The following is a 27,574-nucleotide window of genomic DNA, read 5'->3' on the forward strand; positions in this document are numbered from 1 at the left end:
ATATCCTATAGAGATCAGAATCCAACTGATCGAATTAGAGAAATAGTGTAAATAAATAGACAAAAAAATTGAAAGAAACAAGAGTAAACTTGTGGCGGATGGGGATGGTATTAAGTTGGCGCCAAAGAACAAGCTCGGGTATTTGGTCCTTTCGGAAATTGGGATGGATAAATCTTATCCGCTTCTACGGCTACTGATGTCTCACCTAGTGTGAACTAACTACCCAACCAAGATCCTTTGTCGGTGTCTCTTCCCCTCCTTAAATTCCCTTACCTTTTTTCAGTTCACTCCCTCTCAAACTCGCTCTCTGTCAATATTTTCACGCAATTCTTTTCTGGGTCTCATTTTTGTTCTTTGAATTCTAGCGAAGACATTCTTGTTTCTGTGAAACTTAAGCGGAGTTTTGTTGGGTGCAGTCGTGGCTTTGTTGTGTTCATTTTTTGAAGGTGGGTTTTGCTAATCTCTGCTTCTGTTTCAACATGAACTGGTTCAATTCTACTTATGTCACTCATGCATGTTCTAATTTGGACTTTGTGATCTCTGTTGTCTTGTGATGGTCATTGGAATGTTGTTGTTCTTCTTCTCCTTCATTTTTGTCGTGCTTATGTTGAAGACTTGAAGCGTTCAGACTTGGCTGAATTCTGTATGTGAGTACGTCTGAAATTGTCAGAACAAATCGAATGCACGATTCCTTGATTTTCCTGGAACCCTTTTATGTAATTGTAGCCTGTGACTCAGAGACCCAGAAGCCAATTCCTTTGAAGGTGAACATGGAAATTATCAAATCCAAGCTTGTCTGTTTTTATGTCGACCCAAAACCTGAATTTTCTAAAAGCCTTTAAATTGGGTGTTAGGAACGTCTTGGTTGCTAGATGACAGCCTAAAGATCACATTTACAGAGTCATGTATATGGCTGCTGGTTTCTCTAGGAGCTCTCTGTAGTCTGTATTGCAAATGGCAACTCTATAGGGCAGTTCGGCCCAATGTGTTTCTGCTGATGTTACATATGGAATATTTACCAAAAAAAAAGAAAGGAAGAAAATAGATGGTATTCCATACATATGGAGTATCTCTTCTCATAAAATATTAAGCGTACCTTTTCTTCTTTTTGTTTTGGTTTTTACTAGGCATCCTGTGGATGGAGAGCAAGTCACTTGAATTTGCTATGTTCTGAGTTTGCTTTCTGAGAATTTCGTTTCTTCAAAGTATTTATCTGAGGCCATGGACGTTGGAGAAACTAAATGTTCCAAAGGCTACGGCAAGGCCCCGTGGATATTTAAAGGCAGGCAAGTGTCCAACCCTTTGGTTATTTATTTATTTAAATTCCCATTATCTGGTTGATATTGTTCTTCTTATTTCTTGAACAACAAAAATCAATTTCCTTAATAATCCGGTTTCTTCTCAGTGCCTTGTACCAGCTCCATCTTGTGAAAGCAGAAACTGCTCGAGCTTGCATCCCGAAAGAGTTTAAATTAGTTGAAGCTTTTGGGTACTAATATTTATTACCACTGTTGTTTTTATGTGAGGGCATAACATATATTAGTGGGAGCACTGTATAAATGATGACATAAACCACCTAATAACACCTACACCAGCTAATATGGAAATGGTTGCTCCAACTATTCTTCTCCTGTAAAGGATAGGTGTGATTTCAGACTTTAGGAATTTCATTTTGCATAAGACAAATTCTGAATTTACACTTTGCAGGTACACTCTTGGTGGCTTCTTTCTTGCCAGCTATGATGACAGTCCAGCTGGAGTCTTCGATGAGGTTCTATATTATTATTGCTTTAGGAAGTTGCTGATTCAGTTTTTGAAAATTGAGATCATTAATAAGAGTAATCCTGTGGCAGGAAATGGTAAACTTTCCAATGTTTGCTCCAGGAAAATATGTAAAAGAAAAGAATTTATCTTTAACTTATCAAAAAAGAAAAGAAAGAATTTATCTTTAACTTAATTCATTTAGTCCCTAACATATAACAGTGTGCATATTTTTTTACCAGCTCGTGGTGATTGCGGGGCTTGTATGGAACCGACCAACATCTTGCGCGTATGTTTCCATCCAAATCTTACTTTATAATAAGAAAACATAATTATCATTTCATAGAAGTGATTGACCTTCTTCCTTTTTAGGTAGGCACACCCTATGGCCAAGCACACTGACATCCTAAACCCATGCGTGTCCTAGAATTTGATCTTGGGACCTCAAGTTTGAGTATTATGTTAACTGACACTGAAACCAAAGGCCTTTCACGAAATACACCATTAATTGGTCTGTTAGTGAAGTATCTTGTTGAAAGATTTTCCTAGTCTGGCAGAACAACCCAGAAACAATTGAAATAAGGCTTTCTGCTCACATATAGCACCTGATTTTCTTTTTTAGTTGGCCTGAAAGCTAGCAAAATTTGCTTGACTTTTCCAAATTGAGCTGATTTCTACCACTGAAGGCTGGTTTTTTGAATGTGAGACACTTATATTGGACTACTCAACTTTGCAACTTGAATGTGCCATTGATTCTATATACGTACTAGCAGGGGAATCATTGTCTATACTATGTACAGTCGTGTTTGCCATTGTATGATAGAAACAATTGAAATAAGGCTTTCTGCTCACATATAGCACCTGATTTTCTTTTTAGTTGGCCTGAAAGCTACGCTTAGAGATTTCATCCAATTCATAATTTAACCATGCCTCAGAACAGAATTCAAATTTGTAGCAGAAAAAGTTGGTTGTTTGTACACTATACCATCAGAGGTTGTTTACTTGAAAGTGAGCATTCTTAACTTTGGCTTTTGTCAGCAGATGGGCAGCTAAGGTGCTTGTGAACAGCAATAAGGCTTGTGATCATGGAAGAAAGGTGGGAGCAAGGTTGCAGACTTCTTCTTAGTCCAACTTTAAGATCCTTAAATTTTTTTTATTTTTTTTATAAAAGTAAATTTAGTTTTATTTAAAGGGTAAGACGCCCTTAAGTACACTGAAAGTATATAAAAGGAAACATCTAATTAGGAATAGAAAAACTAATAAGGAAATTAGCAAAGCTAATTGACAGTGGGGACAAAAAAGCCACCGTCCAAAGATACAGCATATGAAAAAACGAAGCTAAAATATCCTCCATGAAACTCTTCAAATCCTCAACCTCCCTTTACAACAATATTGCACTGTTAAGATATTGTAGATGATGTTGGCTGTATACATTCAATGACGTAAAATTTGAAAAGAAATGCTTTCAGAACAATCACATGCTTCTTGAAGCAAAAAAGAAGCATGTTATGGCCCTTCCAGATGGAAATTGATGAATTTCTTTTCTTTTTCTTTTTCTTTTATTAGCCACCTTCTGATATAGGGTAGCACACTCCACAACATTCCCTCCTCCCCTAGTCATGTGGTGACCACAATTTGAGATCATGTTACATAATAGCATGGAAGTTACTTTGACACTAAAAAAGTCACATTCTTTTTTTAATTTCCATCCATAAATCTGTGGTCTTCTTTTGCATTTTTGCCCCCTTGCAGGAAGTAGGGCTTCCAAGTCAGCTTGCCAGGATTTCAAAGGTAGGACCTGGGCCTTGTACTTTGCTATTGCCTTTATGATACTTAAATATTCAAAATTAGAACCTTGGTCCTTTTGTGTAATATTCAAGGTAAATGCATATATGCTTTCCCTGTTATATATGCATATGGGCATTCATAAAAAAAAATCAACAATTAATTTGTATCTTGTACTTAATGCGATGTCTGTTCAAAGCAGAGAATCACAGCAATCACAAGGCAACCAAAGAGTAAAGACATTGGATTTTTAGACGTGATTGGTATGGGTACTACTTTCAGTAGTCGGAGGGATCGTATGAATGTTCAAGAGACCGAAATCAAAGGTCTTGATACAAAAGATACCTGCAATATCAACCTTACAACTATTGGTGAGTTGGTTAAATTGATGTCATTGAGTACTGCTGGCTACTGTAATAGTTAACATTGATCCTTTATCTTTTAGTATAGTATGGCATTTTTTGATAGGAAAACCTTTATATATATATATATATATATATATATATATATATATATATATATATATTTTTTTTTTTTAAAAAAAAAAAAAAAAACCTTCTTGTAATTTTTACACATTTACAATTTGGGGGCTCTGATATTCGAGTTTATTTTCGTAGTTCATTTATGTTCCATATAAGATGGATTACTTCCTAATCTACATCTTTGTAAAGCCCCTTATTTTCTCTTTTACTTTTTCTGTGGCTGCCTAACTTACTTGAATGTGGCATAAAATAGGGAAGTATAATCTGAGAAAAAGTCCATAATTAACATGATCATAGAGGAGAGAGGATGTATCATTGATTGTAATGTGGGGCTTAGACATATTGCTCACCCTCACCTGACATAATTAACAGTCATCACACCAGAACTCACCCTCACCTCCATACTCACCAATGGAATACTACATTTCTTCAAGACCCTTTGATACCTCCATTTCTTTTCTCTATAAATGCTACATGCACTCCCAAATGCACAGTCTCTGACGTGGCAGAAAAAAAATCACCATTAGATTTTGAATTCAATGGTAATTTTCGCTACCACGCCAGAGAGTGTGCACTTGGAATGCATGTATCATTTCTCTTTCCTGATTACCATCTAATGGATTATTTGAAATTTCCAGCTTTTTATAAAATTCATTGTGTATATAGATGGAATTTTGACTTCCCAACCTGGTATCTCTCCTCTTGAAGTTGAGCTACTTCGGCTGGAGTCGTGAGATCTTTCCAGTGGACTATATGAAAACATGGATAGCTAGGCCTCCTGAGGAACTGTATTACGGGCTTCTTAGTTGCTTCCTCATGCTAGCAAGCTTCTATAGTCTTTGTTGGTTCTTTTGGCTTACATATGCTCCACCATGGGCTTGCTTCTGTCCAGCTTTTAGGTTTGTCCGCTTTGTAACCTTTGCCCGGGAAGCAGGCTTAGTTAGGTGGGAAGAAGTTAAACGATCACTATGATTGGACATTGGTCAATCACTCTTTCCTTGCAGTCAGGCAACTGCTTTCTTGTCAGCAATTTCGGCCTCTCCCTGGGACAAGCTTACCTAACCTATTACTTATGTTCTTCCTTTTGTTGGCTAGATGCCTTCTCCTCGTCCTCTGTCTTCCTCATCTAAAACAATGTGTTGCACCTCGAAGGAGATATCACATTCCTTATTTATCTCTTAAAATTATCCTCATTCATACTTGTCAATGATTTTGTCATTATTTTTCTTGGTCACGAGCTTGGTGATGGCAGTGCCTGCATCTAATTACAAGTGGAAGGGGCCAGCCATCAAAATGTCTCTTCCAAGTTATAGGTAAGTTTTGCCAAGGGATTTGTTCTAGGAGTTGTTTCAGAAATTTTAGTTGAGATTTTATTGTAGGTGCCCCTACTTCGTGACAGCTAATATTTTTGTGGTGTGAAATTGCAGCGGCCGAACCAAGCATAATCCCAACCTTCTCAAGTATTCTTGCCAGATTGAGTGCAGGTTCTTTTTTCCCCTTTGATCTCCAAGTCACTCTTTTGTGCTCGTCATGCATCACTATGTTAAGTTAATATTCATGTCTTATATGAAAAACCCACCAAAATTAACTCAAAACTAATTTTTGGTTGAATAAGTTACTATTCATGATTTTGATATAAATGCTTGCATATTGTGGTTGCTTCCTGACTAATGTCTGATATAGGGTGCGAGCAGTGCAGCCAGCTGAAGTATCAAGACTACTTCCTAAACTCAATAATGACACAGAAGGCGGTTATTCAGTACAACGTAGTTACAATGTCGTGGAGTCTACATCTGAGGAACACATAGATAATGGAGAAAACATCAGCATGTCTGTCATGTTGTCAAAACCCATATTGGCTTTGGAGTTCAGTTGTTTGAAAATGAAGGTCGAAGCTCCCATTGTAGTTTCCCCTTGCTCTACAAATTCTTAGGAGCGTAAGTATTGCAGAAATTCTTTCATAGTGCTGTAGTACTGTACAAGAATATGAATGAATGAAGTTCATTTCCCTAAATTGCCTCCACACCCCCTTTTTCTTTTTCTTTTTTTTTTTTTTTTTTTTTTTTTTTTTTTTAACGTTAAGAAGAAATTACATTAAATTAGGGCTGGGCAACCCATAACGTAAAAAAAACATTAAAACCTATGAATGAAAGTACGCGGAGGCAATGCTTCCGAAGATGCGGGCCTATTGAGCCTTGACACGGATGCCAAGAACCTAGGCCACCAGTAAAGGTGGTAAAGGATGGATGCAGAATCCGGAGGATCCAAACACCACTTGGGTAACCATTACAGAGATCACAACAGAAAATCCTAAGTAACAAAAAAATACAACAAACTGCTCAGAAATACAAAAGAACAAAAAAAATCACAACAACAACAACACAATAGCAGCATCTAAACGGCGGTGGGGTGTGGGCTGGGAGTCCCTTGAGATGGCGCGTGAAGTACACACGCCTACTGCGGAGGACCTCTCTCCATCGGCTAACACCACGAATGGCTCGAGACCACCAACAGCAGAGGCGGGGGAAGGGGGAAGCCGGTTCAGTCCCTGTACGCAACGGCGCGTGCATACCACGCTCCGGTTTGCGGGAGACCGGTGGAACCGCTTCTGATGTCGATGGAGTCGGAGGGTGGCGGCGAAACTGATGGAGAGGCGCGTGCCTTGTAAATCGAGGTGGAGGATCGTAGATCGGGAATCAAAAATTCTAATCCAAGAACCTAACCAAAAGACACAGTGAGCACGATGGATGGTGGAAAAGACCGGTAGATGAGGTGTTGAGGAGCAGAAAAGCAAGAAACATAAGGCAAAAACAAGATCCAGCAAGAGAAAGGCTAGAGCATGTTTGTGCATGATAAAGGCTTCTCTAGAGGAAGAAGCAAGAGCCACAACGGAGGCGGCGGCATAGGGGGATAAGGGGGGAAAAGGAAGAGGGGAAAAAGTAAAGGGAGAGAAAAGGGAGGGAAGCTGGCGATGGGATTTTTCGGGGGTTCAGGGGAAGGGGAAACAGGAGAGAGAAGAGAGCGTTTTTCAAATTGCCTCCACTTTTTATTTTCAAGTGTTTTTTGCATAGTAGGAATGTGACGACAGCTTCTAGCAATATTGATTTTATGAAAATTCACCTTCTCAACGAGGGAACATTTCAACATTCTAGTTTATCTTAAATTATCTTGTAATGGTCATATTATTTTGCACTGATCAGTTATTTAAATTTGTGATACAAACTACTAAAAATGACCCCAAAAAAAAAAAAAAAAACTTCCTTTCCCTTTTACTTGAGATCTTTACAAAATTCTTCCACATTCCACAGCATGGACAAATCCAAGGATCCAACAAACAAATAAATGCAGTTTTCACACTCATATGATTTACCTTTTGCAATCAAACACTACTTACAAACTTGATCCGGTATCTGATACAAGAATCAGAATGCTTCTGGAAGAGGCCGGCCTTGTAAAAATGATTTGAACAGCACAAGTGATCTCTCAGGCTGAGAGAATGGGGCTTCGTGGGATGCTCCTCTAATGGTGGCAAATGAAAGAATATTACCATAAACTTGAGTCCAACCACCGACCTGAAGGTAAAAGACAATGAGAATCTGTTTAGAACAGCAACTTCTTAGTAGTAACAATTGGTAGTTATTGAGGTAAATTAGTCTTCAAAAAGATTCACCTGCTGCCCTTCAAACCATACTCTGTAAGGCACAGAGGTTTTCAGTCCTAATTCCTCTGCTAGTCCATGAACTAACTTTCGACTTCCAGTCAAAGGGATGACAGAATCTTGATCTCCACTGTCATTTGAAAATTTATTATGTAATCAACTACAATAATCTTCAAGATAAGTCTTTTCATTCATTTATCCAACTTGGAGATTGTTAAATGACTTAAGGTTAGATGCATTTACCTATAAACCAAGACTGGGATTCCTGCCTTAACGAGTTTTCCCACAATTGATATTGTTGGTATCTCCAAGTCGAGCATCGTATAATCGAGGATTCTGCAGTGGACATAGAGGAAGAGAAGTCATTAAAGAAACCGATAAAAGAAATCACTGCCCCGGACAGTCCAGGATTTAAAAGAAAAAGAATGTGTACAACTTCTAGACTTCATTTTTCTTCCAGACATAGTCTTGCATATAGGCTAATATTGCTTCTTGTTCTGTCAAATTGTTTTTTTCTTGCTTACAATCGAGGAAGGCACTTTTTTTCCCGCCAAGTGTTGGTTTTCTTCTTATAAAAACAAGTCCTCATGAAAATTCAGCAATCTTGAAAGCTAACACACTACACCACTTGACCCACTGCTTTAATTAATCATTGACTTTATCAACGTGCAAATTCCTATCTGAGAACAAGACACTACAAAGTTAATATAAGTATAGCGCAAGATCAACAAATTGATATTCTCTTGCACTTTTCTATATTTAAACGGTATCTCGTTACTTTCAAATTAGCACAAGGTGCATTAATTTGATTTCGGTTGGAAGAGAATTACTTGCTGCAAACAACCCATTGGCGAACTCCTACAAGACGTGCATGAAGAGCTATCTGCACATCTCTCCTGTTTAGATAATTAACTGTTTCATCTTCCACACAGACATCTATTGTCTCGGCAACTTGCTGGGACAAAGAAAATCAGAATGAGTTATTTGTTCTCGATCATATAGTAACACAATTTGAAAATGGAATCCGAAATGGAGTGGATGGAAAAGCTAACAAGTGATAGATGTACTCACCTGGGGACTAAGGTGCTTGGACTGTGAGAAGACAGATGATATACAGACATCAAGGGTAACATCATACTTGTCCACAAATCTACTGGTTTCTTTACTCACTTGGCTCATCACCCTTGAACAAATAGGAGAAACATTTCCTCTGTAATATTCGTTCACATATCGCGAATAGTTGCAAACAGAAGTGAACAATTTATATGTTGAGTCTGATATCAATCCATGGGACCAGAAGAACTCAGCCCTTGAATTTAAGTCTGTGGCGAATTCTAAAACTGGATTACCCAGCTGCAATTAGAGTAAAGACATGTTTCAGAACAATAATTTCATTGGCAAACTGAAAGTCCCTGAAAGACTGAGTGGGCTCATCTGTTTAAAGAACCATGTTGCAAAAGATCAACATTCAGTTTGGTGTGAGTAGGATTTTTAAGAGAAAAGATTGAAATTTTGGGAATATGCTTACAGCAATGCCTTTCAAATTGAATAATTTCTCCTTGTTGAATTGAAGCATGAGCTCTGCTAGTTGAGGAACATAATGACCTGGATATAGGTAGGAAAAGAAAAAAGACACTCAGTTTCTACCCCTCGTTATCTGGTTTCACTGAGAATGCGGCATAAAATCTTGTGAGCAACAAAAGAATACCGGCATAGCTTTCCCCTGTAATGAACAAACTTCTGTTCCTATATAGTGGGAATCTCTCATACCATCTTTGCAAGAACACCAGATTGTCCCTGGCTATAAACAACAAAGACGAAGATATAAAGTTTCAGAAATCAAAGGTAGCCAGTAAGGATAACCTTTAGTCAACTCAGAAAGAAGAATAAAACAAAACACAAACTGTAAGCATTGAACATGGCATAACTGTAAAGCGAAACAACACAGTGCTACACTATTATGATATTATCTAGTGAGCCTCTTTGTCGAAAAGAATTTTTTTAGCTAAGTCCTTTTCTGTAGACAGAAATCAAAAGAGTTCCGAGGGAATATGAATGATAACCCAAAAAATAGAAAAGGGACTTCAAAAAAAAAAAAAAAAAAAAATAGAAAAGGGAAGAAAAAGGAAAAGGAAAAGGAAAAAGAAAAAGAAGTTGACTTGAATCTTCGGTATAGAAATTCTGTTTCTTCATCAATTATGAATTTTTTTTTGTAAACATGCTTATCTTTCTTCTCTTACAAGTTTCTACAAGGAAAACTGGGGAAGAAATTCAAGAAATTAGGAAAAAAAAAAAGGCTGATTGAAAGTTTCACTTTTAAGAACAATCAAATTGATGAAACATGCCTGTGATCTTGTCATTTACAGCCTCATAAGAGGAGGTATCAGTCGCATAAGAGAACCCAACTCCAATTGGTGACTCCAAATACAACATGTTTGCTTCTGCAAAAATCAGTGAGCATATATGCTTAAGAATCAGAATAGCACTTCACCCAGTAATGCAAACAACAAACTCAGAAGAAACGTCTAAAAAATCAGGGAGCATATATGCTTAAGAATCAGAATAGTAATGCAAACAACAAACTCAGAAGAAACGTCTAATGCAAATCACTGGATTTACTTACCTCTATTCCAGCTATATTGGTTCCTCACCAGCACCTCCCCACTAGGCCTGAAGGGCCCATTTTCAGAAAATGCCCCAACTCCTAAAGAAGAACAACCAGGCCCTGCGAACAAAATACCAGACATTCAAAATCCAAACAGGCCTAATGTCTCTCTTTGTTGCAAGGAAAGTTACGTTGGTGAGGGAGAAATTGGGACCTCCATTTAGCCAGAGAACAAGCGGCTTGGAAGCAGGATCCACTTCTGCTTCAGCAAAGTAGTAAAACAAAGCTTTCTGTTTTTTATCATCAACGGTCACATAACCCGAATACTGTGGGAACCCGACTTGGGGTTGACCCGGTAACCGGATAATTCTGTCAACCTCAGAGGGAAATGATTCTGCTTCTCTGAGAAAATATAGCTGAAGCAAAACTACAGCCATTGCCGTGGTTTGCCATGGTACAGAAAGCATGGCTGAACCCAGAGAGCAAAGCACCTTGAGAGAGTTTGAGTATGAGAGAATTCAAAACGGGTTTAAGATGTCGCCCAGTGGGGGGCATTATATAAAGAGAGGAGGTCGAGTTTTTTTTTTTTTTCTTCTTTTTTCTTTTCTTTTCTTTTCTTTTTGTAATTATTATTATTATTTGAACTTTTGTCCCTTCGAAAGAATTGGACCTGAAACATGAAAGTGATGTAAGAGAGTCGCTCAGATGACAGTGTGAGTCGGGTCCCCCCTCTCTGTGTGTGGGGTGTAATGTGATATGTGGGCATGATTTGGGCTTTGTCAGCAAATGGGTGTGAGCTGTTCCTGCAAATGGAAGGACAGAATGTGTTTTCAAGTCATGAAGTCAATGAGAGCTGCCCATATTTGGGTCTCCCTGCCCCGGTAAGTATTCGGGTAAAATTAATATTATTCAGTAAAACTCTTAAATGTTAAATAACTGAGATAATGTGATCATAAAAATTAATTTTTTAATTTTTACTTACTGTTACTTCATTAAATTATATTACAGATATGTACTAATCATCTAAATAGCATTACTCAACATATGTATGCGTGAACAAGATGAGACCCGAATGCTATGATCCGCCAATTGCCATCGAATTTGGGTTGAATGGATCCAAGTTGGACGTTAAGTGGGCTACTTTTTTTTCTTTTTTCGGGTTAGACCAAGGAGTAAAGCCAAAAAAACATAAGTATTGATGTACTAGCCACCTCAGTTAGAAACTGTGGTAGGAATAGGGATATACAGTGAAGACTGTTGCACGTAAAGGAGCTTTGCAGATTTCTTTCTGATTTTTTCTCGTCAAATGGGTGAATGTGTCAATGAGGATAATAATTATATCTCTAAGGAAAAGAGTCAGAAAAATGCTTTTATTTGAGGAAAAGTATGGCAGAATCATGGCTTACGACGGCTAAAGAAGCAAAGCCTACGTTCTTTTTGGTTTTCCCAGAACAATTTTGGCTTCAGTGACTCAGTACACAGCATATCCACACAAGTACAAATCCAAATCTTTTGTTTCTCGGCACTTTCTTTCTCAACCAACACATACTTTCAAGTCTTTCTTCTTTCTTCTGCAACATAATAGAGCCTTGTGTGGACAAATTGTACGCTTCAGTGAAGTATGAACAGTCTTTGGGACGTACGTATTAACTTAACAAAAAAAAAGAAAAGAAAAAGAAAGTCCTAATATCTAATTAAAAAAATCAACAAAAAATAAATATAATAAGGAAAAAATGCTTTCCAAATTCCTAATATATTCTTCTTGGAACAAAGAGAAGTCTGTTATACCATACATGAAATGAGTGTTGACTTGCTCAAAAGAATGGCATAATATTAATAAAAAAAAATCAATGGTTAATTTTTACCGTTACGTTAATCTATTTATATGACAGTCGTATAATAATCTGCTAAATAATATTTTTATTTTCTTAATTATATCTTTGTAGTTCATAACTTTTTTAGAGTTTAGAGAGGTTTAAAGGGTCAAGAAAAAACAAAAATAAATAAAAATTACAATGTTTATAATTAAAAGAAGGAAAGAAAAAAAAGAAAAGAAAGGTAAAAGGGCGAAAAGTGTGGTTGAAAGAGAATGGAAAGAGATATGTTAGCTGCATAACAATTTTGCACAACAACTAATATGTCCAACATTTTTATTTTTTTTATATAAAAAAAAAAAATTAAACACATCAGCATTGTTGTGTAAGAGTTGTGCAAATAACATATCTCGAATGAGAAACGCAAGCATATATATAATAAACAAGAAGCAGTTACAACATTAAATTGAAAGAAATGGACAGTTTTCCTGAAATTATAAATTAATTCAACCAGAATTTTCAAGTTTTAGGAATTAAGAATGTTAAAGGTACCCTTATTAATATATGTGCTTTTAAGAGACGATTTGCCTTGTTGGTAATTTTATCTTATAAATTCACATGGCATTCTACCTGAGTGACATGTGGTCGACACCGTATGGGTGAAAAGATTATGCAACAAGATTTAACGGATAAATTTAGTTGTTTACGTACGAGGTGCTTAGTGCAATAACTAATGTGGTAAGCCCCACTTCAACTTGCATGTAAGGAATTTGCACTAACGATACTCCTTACTAATTGTGAAGAGTGAAATTAATTATTCATGAGAATCCAATAAAATAAAATTTAATAGCACACGCAATTAAGACATAAGAGGATAATTATGCTCTTAAATTAACCAAAAATTATACTAATTATATTATATATGCACCATCTTAGTAATTAACAATTTTGGTGTGGAAAGCTAGCAAATGATGATTGTGATATGCTGTAGAAAGCAATTCTCTTTGCTGCAGTAGTGAAATGAAATCTTAAGTACTATTTACTTTGTTTGACTTGTCTAATATGCCTTTTGTTTTATCTCATTTCTGAAGATTCTTTGCCTCACGCTCAAGCACCTTCACAAGTCTCTCTCTCTCTCTCTCTCTCTAAATTAAAGAGGAAGTGGACTGATAGCAGAAAGCATTTTGAGAGAAGAGCTTTTTCATTATTATCCCCTCACTTTATCACCTAACATGGGCTTACACATAAGAAACTTTTCATCATTTAGCCATCAGGGTATAAAAGTCGGTTGCGTAAACTTGGAGATTTACATAACCAATTAACCATAGTAAGCATTTTTCAGGCTCCCTCTTAATTTTGCAGTTATATGTTCTAAGTTTCTTTTCACATAATTTTTATTATTATGGCCTCAATGCCTGTGACCATCTCTCTCACTTGAAACCCAAACGATCGATAACTCTGCCATGTCGCACTAACGCATTAGGTGCAAGGGAAATGGAAGTAAAATAGGAGTGTGGCTAGCATTTCCCTTCACCCTATCAGGTGCAATACGAATTATGTGAAAAAGAAATTATTGTTAGTGTAAGTACTTTATTGTATTTGGGCCACTCATTGCTTGATTCTCGGTCTGTTATCAAATTCAATACCTTTACCTTCTGTAGAGTTCTTTCTTATCAAAGACGCACTTTTTAAACTGCTGACTCATTCAATTGATTAAAAAAATGTCAATCATATCAAATAAACAGCATTTTCATCCAACCATTATCATGTTTTATTAACATAGAATTAGATAATGATGACGTGAGAGCCAGGCTCTCAGCCTTAAAACTAAAAAGAAGAAAAAAAGACTGTCCCTTATTCTTGTTTCTCTCTCTCAAATCTGCTACATTACATATATATATATATATATATACGACAAACCAGTCTGTTATTCCATGTTCTGTTTTCTTGGCAACAAGGTAAGATCTCATTCTATCAAGAAACGTGCAAGCAGTTTCAAAAATGAAAATTTCCAATTCTGCAATATTATTATTAGCTAGATGCCGTTTGCCTTTGCTTCGATTTTTTACCATATTGTACAGTCTACTTCTTGTTTGTATTTGTATCAAAACATGATGAACTACTTGTTTGTAGCGTTTGGGTTACTTTTGAGTAAAAAAGAAAGAGAGAAAGCAAGAGTTGGGAAATGTGCTAGGAAGGAAGCATGAAGCTTATGCAATCTTTTCAGGACTCTTGAAATGGAAGCAAAGTTTCCCTTTTATCTTTTCTGCAACTTTTTTTTCTCCTACTCAAAGAGTCCTTTGATGATGATTCCATTTTTATTGCATATACAAGGAGGGTAAAGCTAGATGACTTTTTAAATTAAAAATAATACGATATCATTCATATTTTAATTGCGATTATATTAAATCCTTGAATCATGGTTTTGATTGCCTGACCTAAAAACATGGTCTCGAATGAATTCAATGTGAAACAAAAAATGAAAGAAAATTCATGCATGCTGGTACGATTGAGCCTCTTCTTTTTTCTAGAAAATTTTTTGTGAATTAATTTATGATTTCATCCGTTTATGGTAATGTTTTTTGGTTCATCATTTTTATGACTCGAAAGTACAGGGAACTTTGGTAAGACTCGAAGAAACTTGACAAATTAAAGAAATGAAAACGTTGAAAACAAGAAGATGGCGGAAAATTCAACAAGCAAAATAATTATGAATTTGAAAGGAGGAGAACTCTAGTTGACCAATCAGACTGCATGTCTGGGCTAATGTGAATCAGTGAATGGGAAAGAAGAAAAGAAAGATATTTCTTGAAAATGGATTGGAATTTGGAACCTGCTAAAAAGGACGCTCTCTCTCTCTCTCTCTCTCTCTCTCTCTCTCTCTCTCTCTCTCTCTCTCTCTCTGATAGAGTTGATGATGGGGTCAACAGGGGAATGATTTCCACTTGAGAATGTTGGAAAAACATTTTTATTCGTGGGTGGTTGCATTCCTGCGTTGATTTTTTACCAAAGCTAGACCAACCATTTTGTAAAGACAAAAGGCAACACCTACAAAAAGCTACCACACACACACATGACACACCCACCCAGCATTTTCATATTGGAACCCACTCCACCACGTTGCGTTTGCCTTTGTCTTTCTGGCCGGAGCCCATCTCAACTAACTTCCATACAAACTTTCACAACTGGAAGAAGATGTTAAAAGTATATATTTTTCTTTTTTATGAAAAGAGGATGTTAAAGTAGATTAATTTGGAAGAGTTGCACTTAAGAAGATAATAAAAAGATAATCCGATATCATCATTTCAACGTAATTATTATGAGCAAAGATTAGAAAAAGTAAAGAAACACCTTGATGTATGGTTATCTTATCTCCTTGTTTCAAGATGCTCTGCCTCGCATGAATTAGAATTTAGAGGTCTTCTATTGGATGAAGAAAGAATTATTGTAACAAGTGTGCATTTTGTTTAACATCTTGTCACATGGCCCCCTTTTTTCAGTTGTTCAATCATCGGAGGCACCACATCCTGCCATCAAGGCCGCCCCAGGGACGGACCCAAGGGAGGGGCTAGGAAATCTTTTTCTTTTTTGTTCTCGGGATCTTTTCTTTTAAAACTTTATTATGATGGTCACTTTCAAAAAAAAAAAAAAAAAATTCAATGCAATGCAACCCCTCTAGACTCTAGAGTCTAGACCGGGGCAAAACTATAGTTTTTAAGCTGATGGGTCTATCTCATAAAAAATTGAAAAAAGTTTAAAGATATTTTTTATTCTTCTTTTATAATTTGGGGGTATTTTCAAAATTTTGGGGGCCTAGTGCTCCCAACCTAAATGTTGATTCCTCACCTGCCTCTACTCTCTAGAGTTAAATTCTTAGTTTCATCCTGAATATATAGTTCTTTTCTCGTCCTTTTGGTTAAAAAAAAAAAAAAAAAAACTATGAGATCGGATTTGTTTAGATTCATTTTCTATTTTATTGACCCTTTTTTAGGGTGTTTGTCGGAGTTCCCCCACACTGTTCGTTTGTGGTTTTATTTTATTTTGTAACAGTCAAGTAGTTTAAAAAATAATGTGTATTTGGTTGAACATCTGGCCAAATGGGGGCCAAATAGTACATGCTGCCACTAAACACAGAGTAAAAAACTATAAGATAAGCGGATTAGGTCAAAATAACCTTTAGAATTTTGATGTCTCGCTCTTCTTGGTTCTTCCCCATGCGCAACCTTTTCACCAAAAGAATGATTTTCTCTGTCCCTGTGGTGTCCACCGAGAAGGACAGGGGGCCGGTATTATATACAACTGCACAATGCACATGCCCATCAGGGCCTCAGGCACAAGAAAACCTCTCAGTAGTCCTGGGCTATACTTTTTGGTATGCTTATATATGGGTCTCCTATATATTTTAGTTAACACAACCTGCAGCGCGTGCTAAGTGCATAGACTGCGTCCCAAAGAGAGAGAAAAAGGCGTGTTCAATGATTCCGAGCTTCCAACGTCCAATTTACAACGCTCCATCAGAGAGGTGACAAAACGAATTTTCAGAATCATGCTCTTTTTCTCTCTAAAGCCGCTTAAGGGCTGTACGAGGGTAGGTTGTCTTTTATGTTGTTATTTTCAGCATAACAACAAATATATATATATATATATATATATATATATATATATAACTGTACATCAATCATCAAGATTTTTAATCTCAAATTGGCTTAAATTAAACTCTTAATATCTTAGGTCTTCCCTCTTATTTGAGTTTTTTTTTTTCTAAGCCCAAGTCCAACTCACATGCACAACTCTAATTCTGGTGAAGAAGATATTGATTCTTAGTTAGCTTGTTAAAATGGGTCACTTATTTTCGGGTCATGATTGGGCCCATAGGCGCCCACTTGTGTGGCCCAATATTTTTGTTTCTGGGACCATGGTCCAACTTACACCTGCGCAACTATTCACGAGAAGTAGACGAAGCCATCACAAAAGCAGACCTGCCCCCCCACACATGACGTGACACACGTAAGCCCATATTATCAGTGGTAGCCACTTATTTAGCTCTACTTTTCGAAACCCATGTGCATTTTATAACAAAGAAACAAATATCCGTTAGAGAATTGGAATCCAAAAGTTTCCATCAAAATGTACAAGGAGACCCAACAGAAACTTGCTAAAAGGACAACTACAAACCAGCGCATGCACTCTACAACACAAGCCAGTACTAGTTTCTTTCGTTTCTTTCGTTTCTTTTCTTTCCTCACCAAACAGACCAAAAAGAAAAAAAAAACCCCACCAAGTGTTCCTCTAACAATTACAAAACAGAGTTAATAAATAGGGATAAATACAAATAAGCCTCTTAAACTACCAACTATTTTAAAAAAGCAACATAAATTGATATGTTTGACACTTGGATACATCAAAGTATCAAACAACCATTTTTTGGCAAATAAATCACTCCATTAAGGTTTGAAGTTAGGTTGGACTTGCACATGACCGTGTTCATTGGGTGAAATAAGGGCAAAATCACCTCCCACTTTTGTGTTCATTTTTTTAAGGAAAGTGTTTTGAGGGCAATATCAGTTTTTTATGGGCGAAATAAGGGCAAAATGAAAAGATTTTGGTAAAAGTTGTCTTTCATCCAACCTAACAGTCAACCCTAACGAAGAGGCTTAATTTAATATTATTTCAGTCACTCATGTCGGTTTGTAGAGCTTTTTTGTATTTATTCTTAATAAATATGTTATTTCTAAAAACGCAATTAAACGTTCGGTAAAATAACGGTTGAACTCTAAAATGTTACACTTTCCATAATTTTGTTTAAATGAACACAATCCCTTTCCCGACACTACATATTACTCGACCCGTTTTTGCAATTGCCAGATTTGCTGGCAGAGAAGAGAACGCAAAAATAACAATCTAGAACACATAACATCTTACAATTTCAGTTCTCAAATTATGTGAGTTCAGATCTTGTAGTGCTTTCATGTAGATACAAGGGTATAATTTCTTCCAAACTAAAATAAAATCTAACAAAAATGAATTAAGGAAAAAAAGAAAAGAAAAAAGAAGCCAAAAACAAAAAAGAAACCAAAGCATATAACTATATAAGCCCGTGGTTGTTTGTCAAGCAGTACTCTTCAATCATGCAGCAGCTTTCCGTGCAATCAAAGTGGAAGAATCCTGGTCAATTTCTTTCCTAGATGCTTCCCAAAGTCGATGCTCAATCCCCAATTTCCTAAGTTCCATGAGACCTTGCTCAACTGAAATGCAATATTCAGATCAGCGATAATTCAAGAGCAGCAGTTGGCAGCTCAATCTAAAAGAATGAAGTAAAATTACCATCAACAGCATCATGTGAAGTTGGCGAATTCCCACTGCGGTTAATCCAAAACTGAAGCCGTTCTTTCGCGATATCCTCCTCTATTCGATGAGCTTTGGCTCTTCTCCAGAAATATGTAAGCCATGCCTGTGCAAATGGAATGTGGAAAATACCAGATTCAGCATTTTAAAAATATCTGATTGATCTGTGAAATCTGTTCTATAAAAGTAACAGCAAAAAGTACTACGCATTTGAAGATTACTGAAAGGAGATCATTTAAATCCTTAAACAGTGGTCAACACATCTCAAGGACTTCACAAAGGCGGTGAAAAAGAAAGAAAACAAGAAGAAATTAAAAGAAATGCAAGAGATAACCCCAAAAGTCACACTCAACAAAACCCCCTCCAACATTGTTCTGAAAAATTGCAAATAGCATTTAGGACTGGAAGCTGATCTGAGAGTTAATTGGAAATACTGATATTGACTTAAAATTTTGACCAGAAACAAAAGTTAATGGCATCATGATTTCGAGGCAGAGCAAAGTCGGTTCTAACAACAATTAAACCAAAGGCTGATAAGAACAAAGCAAGAAAAAATCGAAGTGCTGGCCAAAATACATTTTTTTTTTTTTATAAGTGCTGGCCAAAATACTAGGAATACATATTGCAATAGTGATATAGAGTCAAATAGCATGATTGGTATAAAAACGAAGTTAATCAAGGGAAAAAAGGAAAAAGAAAAAAGAAAACAAAAATCCAGACCTCCTTGAAAAGAACATCCTCAGACTCCTCTGCGCTTAGTTCTGCAAGAAAAAATTGATCTCAATATCATGTGCTCATATGACAATTTCATGATGCGACCATGCATCAAAGACTAACAAATTTAAAACCAACCAACAAATCAAATTAGAATGAAACAATGATTACAGATATATGTACTTTTAGGGCATCAGCTTTCAGTGACTGCAAATTTCATCACAATTAATTTGATTCGATAATTATGGTAGTATCTTGATTCTCTCAAGTGACTAATTGATGATTAGTATTTTGGCAATAAAAATCTTTTGAATAAGTGCTATTATGTCCACCATCATCAATTGATGATAGAGGTAGTTTTTCTCAATTCAGCATGAGGGTTAATATTCAAAGGCAAAATGAAGGGAAGCCCCAAATATGACTTACCAAATGCCTCCATAAACTTCGGATCGCTTGGTGATTTAATATCTGGAAACATTAGAGGGAAAAGTAAGTACATTTCAGTGAACTGAGATTTTACTAAAGAAAGCGTGATTTGTGGAATCAGGACAAGCTAACTGAAATCAGAGACTGCTTGTAGAGTGTCATGTAATCATCACTCACCTGAAATAGATAGTCGAGCAGAATTTGGCCGACGTTGTTGGGCCAGTGACAGCACAATGGCTTCCTCAACCTTGAAAATGGGCAACCATTAAAATATGTTAATTTATATAGTAGCAGCTAACCAAGCGAGAAGCACCAAAGCAGTAAACTCAATGAATATCAAAGATAACTAATGCATTTCAGATTTGGTGTTGAATTTGAGAATTGAACCGCTTTTCTTCTTAATTAAACAAGTCGAATAATTTTTTAGAAGAGAACCTTCAAGGAAGCAAGCTCTTTCAATCCCATTTCAACTGAAAGCATGCTCTCGATATTTCCTTCTCCAGTTAAAAAATCATTGAAGTCCTGAACTTTGTTCCTCTTCTCAGGATCATCATCACCTGCTAAACAAAATGGAACAACAGTGAGAACAAGTCACCACTTCCAACACAATAAAAACGACTACAATCCTCACCCCAGCATAAAAGGAAAATAACTGCAAGAGCCAATTAGGGTTTACTAGCCTTTTCCCCAACCTCCCTCCTTGGCCTTTTGTCCTGCAGAAAGGACAACCTCAAATGGAAGAGGTGCTAAGGAAGACCAATGTTCATACTTTGACATTGCAATATCCGCACAGATTCCTACAAATCATGAAAGATGTTATATAAGATAGGGATTCAGATGTGATAATGAACTGTATATGCATCCACCTGTTCAAGCAAAAACATATTAAAACCAGATAATGAGTATGCACATTTGCTGTTATGAACCTAATAGAAGTGGGGGAAGGGTAAAAAGGAAAAAAGGGCTTCTGGAATTTATAAAGATTTTAGAACTTCACCACATGTTCTAAATTAGTACGCATAACTCTTGAGTATTCGAATTATGTCATAAAACAAAGATCTTTAAAGTCATAAGAGAATTATTTCCCTCTGTGATGAATGAAGACATAACATATTCCATGGATTACCATATTTTGCAGCTAAGCCCCAGTAGCGAGCAAGCCAACACCTCTTCAGAACAACTTCTTCCTGAAACATGTAAAATAAAAGATTCTTAAATCTCCAAATGACAACTAAAAGGCTCCTTACAACTATGCAACGACATACCATCTCTTTCTGAGTCAGTATCATTCTTTGTGTCATTGATCGAAGAGCATTTACTTCAGATTCAGCTCCATGAAGCTGTTGCATAACAGCTGCAGCCTCATCTTTCGCATTCTGATTCAAGCAACAAATAAAAGCTAAGACTTCAGATGTAGCAGTAGCAGTAGCAGCAGCAGCAGCAGAAGCTCCTCAGAAACTACGGATTCTTAAAGAACACAAATAGGTTGCATATGAAAGGCATGCTAGCATACTTACCGCCACTTCATTTTGAAGTAAACCAATTTCCTTATCTACTCCAGCCTTGGGCTTTTTTGCATCTTTAAGTGCAGCCTGTGAAATAAAAAGGTCCCATCAGAGGAGTATTTCTCTTAAGGAAAAACTTTAACCATGCTCTAATGTCTGATGGGATAACAGTCCATTCTGTTCATTGTCAACTGAACAGGTATACGTTGTTACAGCTCAAATCAAGGTAGAACATTCACAAAGTGGAAAAGTCACACCTAATGTTTACCATTAACAGACTTGAAATCAAGTACATTTCAAGTTTCACTTATTACCTCTTTTTGACGCAACGCAGCTTCCTTTCTGCAGATTAACAATGTAGGATGTTATTACATTTACATTAAGAAGTAAATAAGGCATCACATGAAGCTTGTCAAGACTTGAATTCACCTGCTCAAGAGTTTAGCTTCCAAAGATACACCTTCTCCAAGAGCAGCAACCTGCAGACTTGTAATCAAGCAGCAAAGTTTAGACATTGAATTAGCAGAATATATCATATCTTCAAATAGGATATTGTGAAAAAGAGTTTTAGACTTCAAATCACCTAACGCTCAAATATTTTAAAAAGAAAAAGATCAATATAAACCAAGGCAACTTTAGGGTGTAAAATAAATTTTCGCAAGGCAACTTTAGCATGCAGGCAAAATCATCCATCCTGGTGGGTGGTGTCAGTTGGCTTAATGAGTACATGTCTTTTGTCGTTGATCAAAGAGGACTTGGTCGAATCCTGCCTATACCAAGGGAGAATGGGTTTGACAGAAGGGAGAGGACTAGCACCCATTGTGTAACTCACAAATACAAGTCTTTGGTGAACCAAAGAAAGAAAAAACAACGAATCAATATTTACCAATGATTTACCAGTAAAATGTATTCAGGAAATTCCCTGATTTCTTCTTTTTCTTTAAAAATATTCTTGAACAAAAAAACGGTTATGGTTCTCCCGAATGTTTTATTGTATTTACTGATAATAATAGCTGCTAAACAAATAGAATTATCTATTGTTTGAATTAAGAGAAAGGGAAAGAGCTATCATGTGGGGAAGGGCTGAATAAATTGAGAATCTAATTGGGTCAAATGTCAAAAACTCAATAAGCTTACACATTACATGATATAATTTTTTCAAGCTCTTCCTATGTTACAACTTACAATACAAAATTTTGCCAAGCTCTATCCCTGGGACCTGTTAGGAATGCACAAAGCAGGGAAGCCTCAACCATGTAAGAGCACCCATACAAGATAGATTCTACATATTGGAAACCAAGTACACTCTGACATTATGCCGTACAGCATGAAAACAAAACAATTACCTGTTTCTCAAGCTCCTTAACTCTGGCCTCTGCTTCGTCACATCTATCTTCCTCAAGCCTGAGCTGTACATCAAATTCCAAAACATAGTTAACTACTGGTAAGTGAAACAAAATGTATAGATAAGGAAATCACTTTGTTGGGCAAAGGCAAGAAGAAAATATTGCACCTTTTCATGAATGTTCTCATTCTCTTCTTGCAGAATATCAAGCTGTAAGGTGAGAAGTGGTTAATTTCAAGACAAGCTCCTCGGCAGTGAAAAAACATTTTTCTATGTATTTTTTTGATAAGTAATAATAGTCTTATTGAAAGCGTAAGGCGCCCCTTAGTACACTGGACGTATACAAAAGGAAACACCTAACTAGAAAGAGAAAAACGAACAATAAAATCAGCATAGCTGACTGAAATAGGGTACAAAAAGGCCATCGACCAATTATACAAAGTAAGCAAAAAAGACTCTAACACCTCCTCCAGGGAACCCTCCAAGTTTTCAAAACACCTTCGATTCCTTTCTTTCCACACGCACCAAAAAATGCAAGTAGGAACCATCTTCCAAATTGTAGCACTCAGAGGTCTCCCCGACTTCCACCAGCCTGCCAATAGGTCTATCACTCTTCTAGGCATTACCCAAGAAATGCCAAACCGAGAGAATATGTTATTCCACAGAGTTGACGCCACGTCGCAATGTAGAAGAATGTGATCCACAGATTCCCCGTCTCTCTTACATAAACAGCATCTGTCTACAATGATCAAATGCCTCTTCCTAAGATTATCCACAGTAAGGATCTTTCCTAGTGCAGCAGACCAAGTAAAAAAGGCTGCCCTTGGAGGTGCCTGAGTCCGCCACACACACTTCCAAGGGAACCAAGAATCACCAGAGCAAGTCAAAGATCTGAAAAAAGACTTGACCTTGAATAAACCTTTCTTGGAAGCCACCCACCAAAGTCTGTCTGCCCGATCTCTGTTCACTTTGGTTGCATGTAAGACCTGGAAAAAAGAAGCAAACACATCCACTTCCCAATCATGCGCCTCTCTGACAAAGCTCACGTTCCACTGAGTTGAACCGCCCAAAACTTCCACATTGTCTGCCACTGACGCATCCTTCACCCGAGCAATACCAAATAAATCAGGAAAGACTTCTTTCAAAACCGAGTCTCCGCACCACAAGTCATGCCAAAATCTAATCCTTTCCCCGTCCCCCACCTCAAATCTGGTAAAACCGGAGAAGGTCTCCCACCCTTTCCTTATGTTCTTCCACAACCCCACTCCAAAAGCCCCTACAAGCTCCCGGGAGCACCAACCACCCCACATGCTACCAAACTTGGAATCTATCACACCTCTCCACCAAGCATCTCTTTCCAACCCAAATCGCCATAACCATTTCCCTAACAAAGCTCGATTGAACATCACCAAATTTCTTATACCCAAACCTCCTTCTGAAATAGGAGTACAGACCTTCGCCCAATTCACCAAATGAAATTTAACCTCTTCACCCAACCCTCCCCATAGAAAGTCTCGATGCAATTTTTCGATCCGAGCCGCAACACTCCCCGGAATAGGGAATAAAGACATATAATAGGTAGGAAGATTGGAAAGGGTGCTCTTAATAAGAGTAACTCTGCCACCCTTGGAAAGATATAACCTTTTCCAACTAGCCAACCGCTTTTCTATCTTCTCAATAACTCCGTCCCATATACGTGTGGACTTATAGGAAGCCCCTAAATGTAAAAAACATTTTTCTATGTATCTAAATAATATACTCACAACACATATTCAGTTTACATAACAAGCACACATGCGCAAACAAATAAAGGTAAATTAATGTAGTTGACATACTTCATCACGAAGTGCAGAAGCCTCACGTTGATCTCCAAAATCTTTTGATTTAAATTGTCCCATATCCGATGAGAATCTGCAATTCAAGCCATTAACTATCTCCAACTTATCATAAATTATATGGAATTCACTAAACAGTTACAGAATCTGAAACAAACATTAATTCCACACCAGTAGGTCTCAATATCTAGATACAAATATACATTATACATCCATAATAGAGCCACCAATATAGTATTCATCACTGAAATGAGGAGGTACATTACATGTAAAACTAAAACTGGATTCACAAGCAAGATGATGGCTTCCTGAATTTGTAGGCAAACTAATTTTATTTATATTTTTACATATGTTATGGAACTTCAAAGTTGATGAGTCCCCTTTTTCCAAACTAAGAGCATGATCACTAACAACGATTAAACAAATGAGAATCATCAATATTGCACAACATTTTCTTTTTTGGTCATTAAGAATAAAATTACTAGATAGTCAAAATTTATCCAACCATTCTATACAATTTATCCATATGTAATTTTTTTTACGCAAAAACATATTTCCTTTTTTTTTTCTCGGTTATTTTAAATATAATGATGCAAAATTGTCCACCTCTTATTGCTTTGCATAATTGCAGCAGGAGGCTCTATTGATGGCAGAGAGACCGCAGTTCTCAATGGTGCAATATTTGGGGGTACCAATGGCACCGCCGCACGAGTTGACATCGATGGCCTTCCCGTTGAAGTCGAGCGAACCGACAGAGTTTCCTCTACAAAGTTCTGAGCCAACTAATTAAAAATATGAAAAAAGAAAAAGAAAAAAAAGAAACAATTAGCCTTTCTACTATAGTAAAGCCCAAGCCTTCCCTCAAATATCATTTTCATATACAGCAACATCTAAGCCAACTCATTCGCTCATAAATAAATCTCAGAACTTCCCTAATTCAGCTTATAAAAGTAAACAATCAAAGCTAATCGTCGACTCCATAATACGATAGTTATAGGGGATATCTCTGAGTGAAAACCCCCGGGAGTAACCCAAACTCAATGCAGTGAAAATTTTCGTACTCACTCAAAAAAAAAACAGGAAAAAATAAACGCAATGTAGCGCGAAATCTGAAATCTACAGCTCATGTAAGATCAACGTTGCTCTGCATCGAGCTCGAACCCGATCTCGTCGCACGCTAAACAACCGGAATGTGGGGGGGTTCGAAATTACCGCAGGTGAAGGAGATCTGTTGGTCCTGATGGGCGGAACCTCAGGGTTTTTGGCAGTGGTGGTGGTGGTGGTTTTGAGGCCGGTCCTTGAGAGAGAGAAAGGCGGAGGAGCACTGTAACGGAACCCTAGGTCGTCTCCGTCTTCTTCGTCGTCGTCGTCGTCGGCAGTCTGGGAGGCCATGACCTGGGCGAGGCGCTGAGCCGCGGCTTTGGCAGCGAAGTTCTGGTTGCGCTTGACGGTCGAGAAGGCGGTGGCGGAGGAGGAGCGCACGTGTGGCGCACGCGACGGGGACATGGCTGGTGAGGACGGGTTGGTGCCTGTAGTGCTGGATTCGCTGCTCCATTGGCGGGCGTAGAGCGGGCTGTCGGTTCGCTTCCGGTCCATGGTGAATGCGCGCGCGTGAGCTTTATAAGCCGAAAAAGAATGAAAATGCCGGCTCTCAGTGGTTGCCTAGATCTTCGTGTATTGTAGCTAGCAAAGAGAGTAGAGCTGTAGAGAGACCACTGTGACAGTATGACTGTCTATGTTCCGGAGAGAGAAAGGCGGAGATTTTCTTGGAAGTATACGTGTAATCCACTAATTTGTGGTTTGGTGAACCGGGGAAGTGTTTAAATAGTGTGGTGCTGTGAATGGTGAGCGACAAGTGTGCTGGTTTAAGGTGAACAGCTCTAAGAATCCCACTAATCAGCGTAAGAAGGGAATGACACTCCTTCATCAAAGGAAGTGATTGATGCATAACTTAATGATAGTTGTAAATCACCTCTACAATAAATGTACAACACCTCTTTATATGGGGTAAGCCCTATACATTGTGGAGTCCACCCCATGTGAAGGGGTGTTGTACATTTGGTGTACAGGAATCACTTTCCTAACTTATATCGTTCTATAACTAAAGAGAAAAGCTAGAAATGCACCGTTCATTCTCTTTTTTTTCTTCTTTTTTTTTTAAAAAAAAATTAATTAATTTTAAGAAAAAAATTGTCTCTAATGTCACATCAGAAACAACTTTTTTCTTAAAACTAATTTTTTTATTATAAAAGAAGGATGAAAGAGGATGAATAGTGCATGTGTAACATCCCTCATAAATAAAAGACATGAGACTCATGCATATAAATTTTACATATTAATTTTATTTAATGTATATTAAAATTGTAAAATAATTGTACAAGAGTTATAATTTTATCATTTTTCTCCATCAAATGTGATGTCTAAATTACTATTAATTTAAACAATAAATCTTAGAGTAAAATTTGTTGTGACAGATAAATCTTGCTTTTTTATATTTGTTATCCGAATTCATGGTTATTCAAACTGATAGCTGAAAATCAAAATCAGCATATTATCACCGAGTTGTTATATAGATATTAGATAACAGAACAGTTACATAAAATGCTCAGGTCCGTATTTATCAGATTGTTGCTGTTCAAATAAGAAGAAAAAAAAAAACAGTTGAGAAGACTCATTGAGTGTAATCACTACTACTCTAAAAAGTGGTATTCTTAATTATTTGATGATCTAGTTGGTTGTTTAGATATTAATATGAAAATAGAAACATTTCACTTTTGTCATTTTGTCCGAATAAAGTGCTTGGGTCCATTAAGGAAATGATCTATAAAGTAAGGAATAAAAATGCCGTCGGGACTTCAACTAGTGGCAGATATCAGCTCTCCTTTTTATTTTTTTTCTTATTTTTTTTTTTTTTTTTTTTTTTTTTTTTTTTTTTGGTTATATCGATAAGATCAGCTCTCCAGTCAACATGCTATTTTGGTGCATGCACTAGATATTTTGTGGTGGATCATGTCGACAAAATCTCCCAAAATTTGCATCACATTGAGCCGCAGACGTGCTCACGTTCGGAATTTCGGTAGTGCATTCAACGTGTCTCTAGGAAGAACGATCATTGGTCTATACATTTAGAGGGGGTAATATACACTAACAGAGATTTTTTGTAGTCATCAGTCTGTACACGAATAGAGATTTCTTGTAATTAGTTGTACCAATTGTAGGTTCGTTTGGATAATTAATTGAGAGAGAATTTCCATTGAGTTTATGTGTCTAAGCGTTGTCCGAATACGTAAATTTTATTG

General features: G+C 37.0%; 3 protein-coding genes across 7 annotated transcripts; 1 reads left to right on the forward strand and 2 right to left on the reverse strand.

The window, feature by feature from the left end:
• Positions 1–56: 56 nt before the first annotated feature.
• On the forward strand, positions 57–6,042 carry LOC133863900 (protein NEOXANTHIN-DEFICIENT 1). Of its 4 annotated transcripts, XM_062300066.1 has the most exons (13): positions 57–239; positions 371–446; positions 614–764; positions 1,128–1,286; positions 1,406–1,489; positions 1,708–1,771; positions 2,004–2,050; positions 2,803–2,857; positions 3,514–3,552; positions 3,749–3,917; positions 5,281–5,341; positions 5,456–5,512; positions 5,712–6,042. In XM_062300066.1, the coding sequence occupies exons 4-13, from the start codon at positions 1,222–1,224 to the stop codon at positions 5,959–5,961; spliced, it is 891 nt and encodes a 296-aa protein (XP_062156050.1). In that variant the 5' UTR covers positions 57–239; positions 371–446; positions 614–764; positions 1,128–1,221; the 3' UTR covers positions 5,962–6,042. The 4 variants fall into 4 exon arrangements, with proteins under 4 accessions (XP_062156050.1, XP_062156034.1, XP_062156043.1 ...); XM_062300050.1 differs by lacking the exon at positions 614–764 and having other exon boundaries at positions 366–446; XM_062300059.1 differs by lacking the exon at positions 614–764.
• Positions 6,043–7,273: 1,231 nt separating this feature from the next.
• Positions 7,274–10,834, reverse strand: LOC133863886 (serine carboxypeptidase-like 45). Of its 2 annotated transcripts, none has more exons than XM_062300021.1 (10): positions 10,506–10,834; positions 10,310–10,411; positions 10,032–10,127; positions 9,395–9,487; positions 9,215–9,291; positions 8,758–9,039; positions 8,517–8,641; positions 7,930–8,022; positions 7,699–7,816; positions 7,274–7,600 (listed from the first exon to the last, which is right to left on the reverse strand). In XM_062300021.1, the coding sequence occupies exons 1-10, from the start codon at positions 10,756–10,758 to the stop codon at positions 7,451–7,453; spliced, it is 1,389 nt and encodes a 462-aa protein (XP_062156005.1). In that variant the 5' UTR covers positions 10,759–10,834; the 3' UTR covers positions 7,274–7,450. The 2 variants fall into 2 exon arrangements, with proteins under 2 accessions (XP_062156005.1, XP_062156014.1); XM_062300030.1 differs by having other exon boundaries at positions 9,395–9,483; positions 10,028–10,127.
• A 7,187-nt stretch (positions 10,835–18,021) lies between these two features.
• LOC133863924 (coiled-coil domain-containing protein SCD2) lies at positions 18,022–26,138 on the reverse strand. The gene is made up of 17 exons (XM_062300079.1): positions 25,488–26,138; positions 24,882–25,057; positions 24,276–24,351; positions 22,609–22,650; positions 22,442–22,504; positions 21,525–21,574; positions 21,410–21,437; positions 21,108–21,182; positions 20,856–20,966; positions 20,717–20,777; positions 20,271–20,387; positions 20,026–20,147; positions 19,768–19,837; positions 19,591–19,632; positions 19,171–19,211; positions 18,430–18,556; positions 18,022–18,350 (listed from the first exon to the last, which is right to left on the reverse strand). The coding sequence occupies exons 1-17, from the start codon at positions 25,869–25,871 to the stop codon at positions 18,232–18,234; spliced, it is 1,704 nt and encodes a 567-aa protein (XP_062156063.1). The 5' UTR covers positions 25,872–26,138; the 3' UTR covers positions 18,022–18,231.
• Between the last annotated feature and the right edge of the window lie 1,436 nt (positions 26,139–27,574).

Source organism: Alnus glutinosa, chromosome 1 (genome assembly GCF_958979055.1).
Source record: "Alnus glutinosa chromosome 1, dhAlnGlut1.1, whole genome shotgun sequence".
In the NCBI taxonomy this organism is placed as follows: domain Eukaryota; kingdom Viridiplantae; phylum Streptophyta; class Magnoliopsida; order Fagales; family Betulaceae; genus Alnus; species Alnus glutinosa.

Excerpts from the sequence above, each read along its gene's own strand:
- LOC133863900 (XM_062300042.1), top strand. The coding sequence starts at position 1,222 with ATGGACGTTGGAGAAACTAAATGTTCCAAAGGCTACGGCAAGGCCCCG. Across the intron at positions 1,772-2,003 it reads CAGCTGGAGTCTTCGATGAG|CTCGTGGTGATTGCGGGGCT; the intron begins GTTCTATATTAT and ends TTTTTTTACCAG. Across the intron at positions 2,858-3,513 it reads CTTGTGATCATGGAAGAAAG|GAAGTAGGGCTTCCAAGTCA; the intron begins GTGGGAGCAAGG and ends GCCCCCTTGCAG.
- LOC133863886 (XM_062300021.1), bottom strand. The coding sequence starts at position 10,758 with ATGCTTTCTGTACCATGGCAAACCACGGCAATGGCTGTAGTTTTGCTT. Across the intron at positions 7,817-7,929 it reads ATCCCAGTCTTGGTTTATAG|TGGAGATCAAGATTCTGTCA; the intron begins GTAAATGCATCT and ends TTCAAATGACAG. Across the intron at positions 7,601-7,698 it reads TATGGTTTGAAGGGCAGCAG|GTCGGTGGTTGGACTCAAGT; the intron begins GTGAATCTTTTT and ends TTTTACCTTCAG.
- LOC133863924 (XM_062300079.1), bottom strand. The coding sequence starts at position 25,871 with ATGGACCGGAAGCGAACCGACAGCCCGCTCTACGCCCGCCAATGGAGC. Across the intron at positions 22,505-22,608 it reads ATGAGAACATTCATGAAAAG|CTCAGGCTTGAGGAAGATAG; the intron begins GTGCAATATTTT and ends TTTGATGTACAG. Across the intron at positions 20,778-20,855 it reads TACTGACTCAGAAAGAGATG|GAAGAAGTTGTTCTGAAGAG; the intron begins GTATGTCGTTGC and ends TACATGTTTCAG.